Raw genomic sequence first — 9,667 nt, 5'->3', positions numbered from 1 at the left:
AAAAATTATTTATTAAAATAAATATTAATATAGATGGTTTTAGGTTATACTTATACTATTTAAATTTAGCATAAAATTTCTTTTTCGACTTTTATTTAATAATTTTTCCAAAAACTGATTGTTCACAAAATGACTTGAAAATTTAATCACTGATTCTGCAATACATATGCAGAATTTGGCAATGTATTCATTTGCAATGTTCATTCAATATGGAAGGAGTTCATAGTGTTTACATAGATAGACATTACTTTCAAACTTTGTTAAACAAAATATGCTGCCAGTTGAGCCATTTTATCCTTAGGAGGACGTGGTTTGCCACGGCTACGACCTTTTGCATGCCCTCGTCCATGAGTTGCAACTGGTTTGGATGCTACCGCCCTATGTTTTTCAACAAGTGCTCTGAATGCCGGAGTACAGAAAATACACCCAGAAGTTTCGGTTGCTTCATCTGGTAATTTACTTTTATCCTAAAATATATAATAATTATATAAGTAAGGTTAAAGATGTTATATTATCTAAAATATGAATAATTAATAATCACCTGTTTATATTCCACATTAAGCAATTGTGCCCCACAATCGCATACATCAGAATCTACCGTTATTTTATGAGCATTTTCAAATAAATGAATAATAACATCACAACGATTACACCCAACTTTCCATTTGGGTGCTGCTGAGGGATCAAGAACAAGAATTCCTGTATCGCATTCCAAACAACTGGATACTCCGTTAGAGTTTAACCCATGGGGACATGTCGGATGTGTACATAAATTACATCCACTCATACCTTTCTTCATATCTCTGAAATTTCCAAATATAATATTTAAATTTTATATGTATATCATTTTCCGAATTAGAATTTATATTTTGTATTTATTTACCTGAATGGTGGATTGTTATAGCAATATGGACAAAATGTATAACTCTTGCCTCTTGCACCAGTTGACCAAGACAATAATTCAAAGTCATCCAGTGGACACTTTAATTCTTTATAAATACGTATATTTCCATTTTGAGGTAGATTATACGTTTCGTTACAGTGCGCGCAATGCATTCTTGATGGTTTGGTTTGTATATACTTCATATAGCGTCGACACTTACCACATCTATATGATTAACAAAACTTTACACATTAACAAAACTTCCAAAGTTAAATTAAACAAATAAAATTGTACGTTATACCTTGAGTGTGCTTTGCCAGAAGCTGAAAGAGGAGAGAAGGAGACTTCGAACAACTGATCCATGGCTTCGATACTTTCAACAAAGTAATGAAACTTTTGTCTAAATATTTCAACAGTATGTTGTAAAACAGCATGAAAATCTGCACGACCCTGTGCTATTAAATTCAATTGTTCTTCTACCGCAGATCTCATAGTCGGTAAAACTAATTCTGGATCTATCTGAATGTACGAATGATTATAAATACAAATATAATAAATACATTCTACTAATTTAATTGTATAAACATAAATAATATTAAGAAATACCTTTTGATATCCATGAACTAAAACTATACCTAACGAAGTAGGTACTAGTTTTCTTCCGGGAGCAATAGTAACATAATTTCTCATACAAATATTGTTTATGTGCACTGGAATAGAAGCATCTGTTCCAATACCATGCTTTTCCATGAGAGATATTAATTCTGCTTCTGTTAAATAATCTGGGGGTTGAGTATAAAGTTCAACTAATTTGGCCTGTATATAATAAAACATTTTCTTTATAATATATTATGAAAAAATGTCAAAATAAAATTTAATAAATAATATAATGAACCTCTTGAATATCAACTTTTTCTCCAAATGAAATCTTTGGTAGCGTATCGTTGGTTCCAAATGATTGCCAAGTAAGAATACTAGTATATCCAGGATCTAGTAATGTACGACCAGTTGCAGTAAATATTTCCATACCTACTTTAAATTTAATTACTGTGCTTAAATATTTGCAATCTCGTGCCACCTAATATTTCAAATTTATTATGTATATAAATATATAAAAATATAATAAATTCTATTATATTTTGCAGTTTTAATAGTTCTTACTTACAGTTGCAATAACATGTCGAGTTATATAGTCATATAATCTCCATGCATCACCATCTAATTCATTTCTTGTAGCGTATTTCATAGGAGTGATAGGTGGATGATCTCCAACATCGACACCTTTTCTAGGTTCATTAATTCCTCTTTCAAGTATTTGTTGCACTTGTTCTCCCCATTCTGGATCATACCGTTGTTTCAATAATACTCCCCTAAGAATAATAAGATTGTAAAAAATAAGAAGCACGAAATATAGAAACAAATATAATACGCAACTTTACACTTTAATTCATAGTACAAGGGATTAATTAATATACTTTTTTATCGTACTTACACTAAGTCAAAATTTTCAGGATAAGACGTAGTTTCTGTTCTAGGATAACTGATGTATCCTTGAGTATATAAACGCTCAGCAATTTGCATAGCATGATGAGGTCCCATTCCCAAACCAGAACTGGCTACTCTCATCAATTCTATCGTATTTAAAGCTATAGGACGTGGTTTTGTTTTTTCTGTACTTTGCACACTTACTACGCTGAATATCATATATAGAAATATTTTCTTCTTTATATACTATATCTTTTATATATGTCATATATTTATAAAATACTCACGTTGCGTAGGTATACTCTTTAACATAATTTAAAAACATGTTAGCCACTTCTTTATCGAAAGATCTTATACGACTCCAAGTCAAAGCAATGTCCTGTCCTTCCGGTGATTTAATTGTCAGCTAAGAAATATTTAAATTCACATTAAAATTATATTTTTATCTATATTATTATAAAAAAATGATTAAAAAAATAAATACCTGAAGAACCCAATATGGATCAGGTTTAAAAGTCTGAATTTCATCGTGCCTTTGTACACAAAATCCTAAAGTCGGTGTTTGACAGGGACCATAGGAAATAAGCGAAACATCTAAGTCACCATATTTTCCCTGAAATAAGTTAAAAATCGTATCAGATAATTTGATTTCCTTTCCATATAGAAATACAAAAATAATATAAATAATACATCAGAGTTTTTATACCTGAAAAAATTTAGTTTGAAATCTGGTAAATGCACAACCGATCCGCAAATCGAGTTCTTGGCGTGCATCCACGCTTTTAGCTTCATTTTCATTAGGTTTAATGAGATTAGCAAAGGCATTTTTGATATCTTTGTTAGTAATCGCAGAAAATTTAGCACGCCAAATGTCCTATCAAATTGATGAATGTAATTAATTTAAGAAAAACGACTTTTAAATATAAACAAGAAACAAAATATTAAGAATATCATTGGATTACATTTGGAGATAGTTTTTTAACTTTTTGTATCGCATGGATTACTTCAAAACAAATATTTTCACCTTCCTTGTCGCAATCCAACCATAATATTAAATAATCACAATAAGCGCCTTGCTTAGCAAGAAAATATGGAATTGCGAGTTTAGGTGCGGCTTCCTTTTTTTCTGTAGGACACGAGAATAATTCTACCTAAAAAATTGCTATTGTCTATAAAAATAATACAACAATATATATATATATATGACATAATAAAATTGATCAAAAACACACACAGGATCAACTTTATCCCAGTTATTATATTTGCCAATAAAGTCTAAGGTCATAACGTGCCCACAAACCGATGTCATTTTGAACATCACTGTTTCTGTTCGGAACTCCCCTATCCATTCGTGTACCGAACATGATTTATTAGGAGCTGAAAAAAATACAATTGTTTAAATATACAATATAAATAAATAGATAAATAGAAATTATCTAAGATAAATTATAATGTGTAAATATTTAATTACCTTTTTTTGACGTACATCGACCATTACTAAGAATAAAAGCAAGAGAAGCTGCCAAAGATGGCTTCTCTGCAACCATTAATGCACACTTCATATTTATTAAAATTTAAATAATAACCACTTTGCACATAGCTTGTTAAAACTTTTACAAATCTTTCAAACCTTTAATATCTTAATATTAATTTACTAAAAAATAATTAATTAATTATTCGATATTCTAACTATCATTTCTTTAGATTTCAACGTGAAATTCTAATAATTGAATTTATTTTTTTCTAATATTACCACTTTCAATCTTTCATTAATTTTTCGTAATAATGAATAATAATTCAGATTCGTTAATTCTCATATTAAAAAAGTTTGAACCTTTATGTCACAGACTAAAATAATTTATATTCTCCACGTTATTAGTAATAATAATCATGATGCATATAACAATAGCATTAACTACTGTGTTTACTCTGAATCCGCCATTGTAGATGTCGCAAATATCTGTTCGATTAAAGCGTGGTATATTTAAATCGCTTATAAGATATTTAAATATTAAGGACTCTACATATATACGTAAAAGAATACTTTAATGTATACAATTCATAGCCATATGATAAAGAAGAGAACTTATCAGTATTTTTATAAACTAAATCTTTCATTTTTTTAACCTTAAGTAAAACCCTTGAACTACGCAGTGTTTGAATCATTGTAAGTTTTGATCATGTGTCCGTTATATATATATATATATTTCTGATTTACTATATTTACAAATATGATGTTTTATCCCAGAATAATAATTAATTGAATGCACTGTTTAATGAATCTCTATTGTAATAAAAAATGGAGAACAGAGTGCCACATAAGTTATAATATTTTTTTATTTACCTATGAAATAACATAATTTGATTTATTTTTTACGTATTCATTTACGAATGAAATAAGGATCGAAAAAACTAGAAAATAAACCGACATTAATATTTTTCCTATCAATAAAAGATGTGGCAACGCTCGAGAAATGTTTATAACAAACTAATGACAAAACAAAGAAAGGTTATCTTATTCAACCAAAAGCAAGTAAGATATACTTCTAAATCTACTTACTCAACAATTACAAATTCAGATGATTCTCCTCCGAAAGAAGCACAAGTGGTTATTTGTGGTGGTGGTGTTATGGGAGGCGCAGTTGCTTATCATTTATCGCTTATGGGATTGGGATCTGAAACTGTTCTTGTAGAAAGCGGCAGGTATTGCATTACTTTTGCAATTAAATATTACAAATATTATTTTATGGCGGTACCTTGTTTTTCAACTAAATGATTGTACTTTCATTGAATTATTCTAATTCTCTTTATATCTTAAAGATTAGGAGGTGGTACGACATGGCATGCATCTGGTTTAGTTGGTGCTTTCAAACCAAGTTTAGCACAGGTGAAATTGGCTCAAGATAGTATAGCGTTATACAAACATTTAGAAGGGAAGGGTCTTTCTACTGGTTGGAAACAATGTGGTAGTCTTTCTTTGGCACGTACGAGAGACCGCATGACTGCATTTAGACGAATGAAGGCTCAATCTGTGTAAGAATTTAAAGTAGACATAATACAATTATTTTTATGTACGATGCTCTAACTTATCTTACAGGTCACGAGATATCGAATGTTATTTAATTTCACCAGAGGAAGTCAAGCAATTGTGTCCATTATTACGCATAGATGATCTCATCGGTGGATTATGGATTCCTGGTGACGGAGTAGGTGATCCATATCAAATATGTTTATCATTGATTAAAGAAGCTAAAAGTAAAGGTAATCATTTTTTTTTCTTAATTGTAATGAACATATTATAAGATCTGTTTATTATACATGCCATTGTTTATTAGGTCTTAGAGTTTATGAAAATTGCAAAGTTACTAAGATCATTAATCAAGATAATCGTATTGAAGCAGTTGAAACCACACATGGAACAATAAAATGTTCACATTTTGTTAATTGTGCTGGATTTTGGGCACGCAATGTAGGAAAACTTAGTGAACCATATGTAAAGGTTGTATTACATTTCTTTTTACTATATTATTTAATAAGGATTGTGAGTTATATTTTTAAATTTAATTATTATAAGGTTCCTCTTCATCCGGTGGAGCATTATTATTTGCATACAAAACCTGTTAATGGTTTAGATCCTATGACACCAGTAATACGTGACTTAGATGGTTACATCTACTTCAGGGAAAACAATGGTCGTATATTAGCAGGTGGATTTGAACCAGTTGCAAAACCAGCATTCGAAGATGGGTCGATACCTGGTTAGATATAGATGTAAATCTGTCTTGTGGATTATCATTTATTGTTTGTAAATAAGTATGTTTTCAATAGATATCCTTTTGAATTGCTTTTAGAAAGTACTAACGAGAGATTTCTACCTGAAGATTGGGATCATTTTCATATTTTATTAGAACAAATGCTTCACAGAATCCCAAGTTTAGGAAATGTAATATTGGAAAAATTATGTAATGGTCCTGAAGCATTTTCTCCGGATTGTAAATGGATTGTCGGAGAAGCTCCAGAAATACGTAATTATTATGTAGCTGCTGGCATGAAGACTGTAAGTAAATACTTAGACACTTATTATTCACTTTGAAATAATTGTAAATAGAATTTTTCATTAGGTTGGTATATCAGCTGCTGGTGGAGTTGGTCGTGCTACTGCTGAATTAATAGTCAATGGATCAACTTCGTTAGACATGTATGAATTAGATGTTTCTCGTTTTCTTGGTTTACACAATAATCGTAAGTTTTTACGTGATCGAGTAAAGGAAGTACCTGGAATGCATTATGCGTTGCAATATCCTCATCACGAATTTAAAACTGGGAGAAATTTAAGAATGTCACCAATTTATCCTAAGCTCAAAGAAGCTGGTGCTGTTTTCGGTCAAGTGATGGGATATGAACGACCATCCTGGTTTCAACCTCTCAGTGAAAATGGTAACATTATTATATTTAAATATAAGTGCATATTAATTAAAATAAAATATTATACTAACTATAATATTTGATTATAGATTTAGATTCGACGGATATATTCCAGAAATGTAAACTGGCATATACGAATACATTTAGCAAACCACCATGGTTCGAACGTGTTAGTTTGGAGTATGCAACTTGTCGGGAATCAATCGGGCTCAGCGACTATTCATCTTTTACTAAAATTGACTTATGGGTACTTATTATCTTAAAATTACATATATTAAAGACAATTATTCTCTAAGATATGTAATACATTGTTACACAATATTTAACTTACTCGTATTTATTTCTTAAAAATGTTCTTAGTCTAATGGCATGGAGGTAGTAGATTTATTGCAATATTTATGTTCAAACGACGTTGATGTAGCTGTGGGCAGTATCATCCATACTGGAATGCAAAATTATCGTGGTGGTTATGAAAATGATTGCAGCTTAGCACGTATTGCACCAAATCAGTAAGTATATTTTATACAATTTATATTACTCAAAATTAATGCAATACTGCTTATTATTATTATTATATTTCAGCTATATGATGATTGCACCGACTATCCAACAAACACGATGTAAATACTGGATTAGTAGGCATTTACCATCAGACGGCTCTGTCGCTGTATCTGATGTGACATCGGCGTACACTGCTATTTGTATCATGGGACCTGCTACAAGACAATTGTTGAGTGAATTGACTGACACTGATCTGAATCCTAAGAATTTCCCATTTTTTACATTCAAAGTATAATATCTTTAATAAATCTATTATTTCTTTATCATTCTCTTTACTAAGAACTTTCTATTTTTTATAGGAGTTAGACGTCGGCCTTGCTAATGGAATTCGTACAATGAACTTAACACATACTGGAGAATTGGGCTACGTTTTGTATATACCAAACGAAGTAAATGAGAAACTTTTGTCGATTCGAATACATCAATTGAACTTATTATACTAAACTTAGAATTAGTCATATAAATTGCTGTATATTTATTTTTAGTTTGCCCTACACGTTTACACAAGATTAATAGAAGCCGGTGAAAAATATGGAATAAAACATGCCGGTTATTATGCGACACGAGCGTTAAGAGTTGAAAAATTTTACGCGTTTTGGGGTCAGGATTTAGATACTTTTACTACTCCTCTTGAATGTGGTCGTGCATGGAGAGTGAAATTTGATGTAAGTAATAGCAGTACAACATATCTTTGACTATTCTCCGCATTTACATATATTCTAATTTAACAATTTTTCTTTATGTTATTTTCGATAGAAAGGAGTTAATTTCATAGGGAGAGATGCACTTTTGAAACAACGCGAAGAAGGAGTTAAACGTAAATACGTTCAATTATTGTTAAACGATCATGATCTTGAATTTGATACATGGTGTTGGGGCGGCGAGCCGATATATCGAAATGGAAAATATTGTGGTATGACAACTACTACGGGTTATGGTTTTACATTTAGAAAACAGGTAACAATTTATCCTCCTAATTATTAGCTTAAAAATTTTTTTTATCCAATTCAATCATTTATCGAATAAATGTAAACGTAATGAAATTTGATATTAGTACATTAGGTGCGAATAGTGAATATTATTTAAACTTTATCATTTCATTTCTATCTAAAACATAATTTGTACTATAGGTTTGTCTTGGATTTGTACAAAACTTTGATTCAAAAGGTCAGCCACAAGAAGTAACAAACGAATACATATTGTCAGGAGATTACGAAGTGGATGTTGCAGGAATAAAATTTCACGCAAAATGCCACTTGCACAGTCCAAACTTACCGACTAAGTTTCCTGATAAGGAAAGAGACGCGTATCACGCGACGCGTGATCATCAAACTTTGTAATTTCTTGTAAGCGTAAGCCTTCGATTTTCTGTACAAACAATGTATGTAGAAAGTTTAATAAATTATTTAATAAGTCTCATTCACATAAATCGCTACATCAAAAAACTTCTTTTTATAAATCGTATTATATGCATGTATGTATGTATATATATAAAGAAGAGGAACACGCGCAACATTAAATACATTTGTGTTTCTCCATTAGTTAATTAGTTAGTTTTTTTGTATGCACTTCATAACTACAATTCTTACAAAACTACACCAAAAGTAAATAGTAATAATTTTTTAGTTAACTACATCTTATTTCACAGAGTTCCAAATGCATTGTAAAACATCTGGGTGATAATTATAATGGTAATAATAATAATAATTACTAAATAAACATATTCGCGATTGATTATAATCCTTAAACGTCGAATTAATATATATATATATATAATATATATATATATATATACTCTATAATGTATTTATATACTCTTATAACGTAAATTATTATATTATTTAATTTAACCTAACAAAATTTTTAGTACTATAATATATATATATATAAATATATATTATATATGTGTATTGAACACCATTATTTTCATGTATTTTAACATGATGCATTTAAACCGACATTTGTGCTATATAACATGTACGATGTATAATGACACACATTCTCACTCACGCTCTCTTTCTTCTCTCTTTTCTTATTTTTATATGTATTCTTCGAAAGACACATTTTATAAGACTATAATATTCGTTGCTTTCATTTCCATTAATGCAACGGTTTTTTATTAAAATATTAACATAATAATGGTTCACTTAATTCTTAAAGTATATATAATTAACCCTTTTACTATTTAAGGCGTATATATACGTTTTGCCGCAGTTTCATTAAAATATATATATGTATATATATGTATATATGAAAGGTATGTATATATCTTCATCTTCTCCGTAGAGAACGATAAATAAATTGTTAATAACA

At 29.8% G+C, this 9,667-nt stretch overlaps 2 protein-coding genes across 2 annotated transcripts; one reads left to right on the top strand and one right to left on the bottom strand.

Moving 5' to 3' along the window:
* Window positions 1-76: 76 nt before the first annotated feature.
* On the bottom strand, window positions 77-4,029 carry LOC122523662 (DNA topoisomerase 3-beta-1). Its single transcript, XM_043645569.1, has 14 exons — window positions 3,840-4,029; window positions 3,603-3,745; window positions 3,331-3,519; window positions 3,075-3,242; window positions 2,853-2,981; window positions 2,656-2,774; window positions 2,376-2,576; window positions 2,049-2,253; window positions 1,779-1,961; window positions 1,490-1,699; window positions 1,185-1,402; window positions 884-1,108; window positions 542-803; window positions 77-467 (listed from the first exon to the last, which is right to left on the bottom strand). The coding sequence occupies exons 1-14, from the start codon at window positions 3,928-3,930 to the stop codon at window positions 261-263; spliced, it is 2,550 nt and encodes an 849-aa protein (XP_043501504.1). The 5' UTR covers window positions 3,931-4,029; the 3' UTR covers window positions 77-260.
* A 710-nt stretch (window positions 4,030-4,739) lies between these two features.
* On the top strand, window positions 4,740-8,783 carry LOC122523661 (pyruvate dehydrogenase phosphatase regulatory subunit, mitochondrial). Its single transcript, XM_043645568.1, has 14 exons — window positions 4,740-5,071; window positions 5,189-5,401; window positions 5,466-5,629; window positions 5,704-5,867; window positions 5,943-6,126; window positions 6,220-6,425; window positions 6,490-6,805; window positions 6,883-7,040; window positions 7,154-7,302; window positions 7,376-7,583; window positions 7,654-7,743; window positions 7,840-8,019; window positions 8,111-8,311; window positions 8,485-8,783. Exons 1-14 carry the CDS (start codon window positions 4,824-4,826, stop codon window positions 8,692-8,694), a joined length of 2,691 nt encoding a protein of 896 aa, XP_043501503.1. The 5' UTR covers window positions 4,740-4,823; the 3' UTR covers window positions 8,695-8,783.
* Window positions 8,784-9,667: the final 884 nt, after the last annotated feature.

This window comes from Polistes fuscatus, unplaced genomic scaffold (genome assembly GCF_010416935.1).
Source record: "Polistes fuscatus isolate 324 unplaced genomic scaffold, CU_Pfus_HIC Scaffold6, whole genome shotgun sequence".
NCBI lineage: Eukaryota > Metazoa > Arthropoda > Insecta > Hymenoptera > Vespidae > Polistes > Polistes fuscatus.
The sequence above is the reverse complement of the archived record's forward strand: the minus strand, read 5'-3'. Positions and strand labels throughout refer to the sequence as shown.

Coding starts and splice junctions, on each gene's coding strand:
- LOC122523661 (XM_043645568.1), top strand. CDS start 4,824: ATGTGGCAACGCTCGAGAAATGTTTATAACAAACTAATGACAAAACAA. Junction 5,868..5,942: donor TTAGTGAACCATATGTAAAG/GTTGTATTACAT, acceptor AATTATTATAAG/GTTCCTCTTCATCCGGTGGA. Junction 8,020..8,110: donor CATGGAGAGTGAAATTTGAT/GTAAGTAATAGC, acceptor TATTTTCGATAG/AAAGGAGTTAATTTCATAGG.
- LOC122523662 (XM_043645569.1), bottom strand. CDS start 3,930: ATGAAGTGTGCATTAATGGTTGCAGAGAAGCCATCTTTGGCAGCTTCT. Junction 3,243..3,330: donor TTAAAAAACTATCTCCAAAT/GTAATCCAATGA, acceptor TCAATTTGATAG/GACATTTGGCGTGCTAAATT. Junction 2,577..2,655: donor AAAGAGTATACCTACGCAAC/GTGAGTATTTTA, acceptor TATGATATTCAG/CGTAGTAAGTGTGCAAAGTA.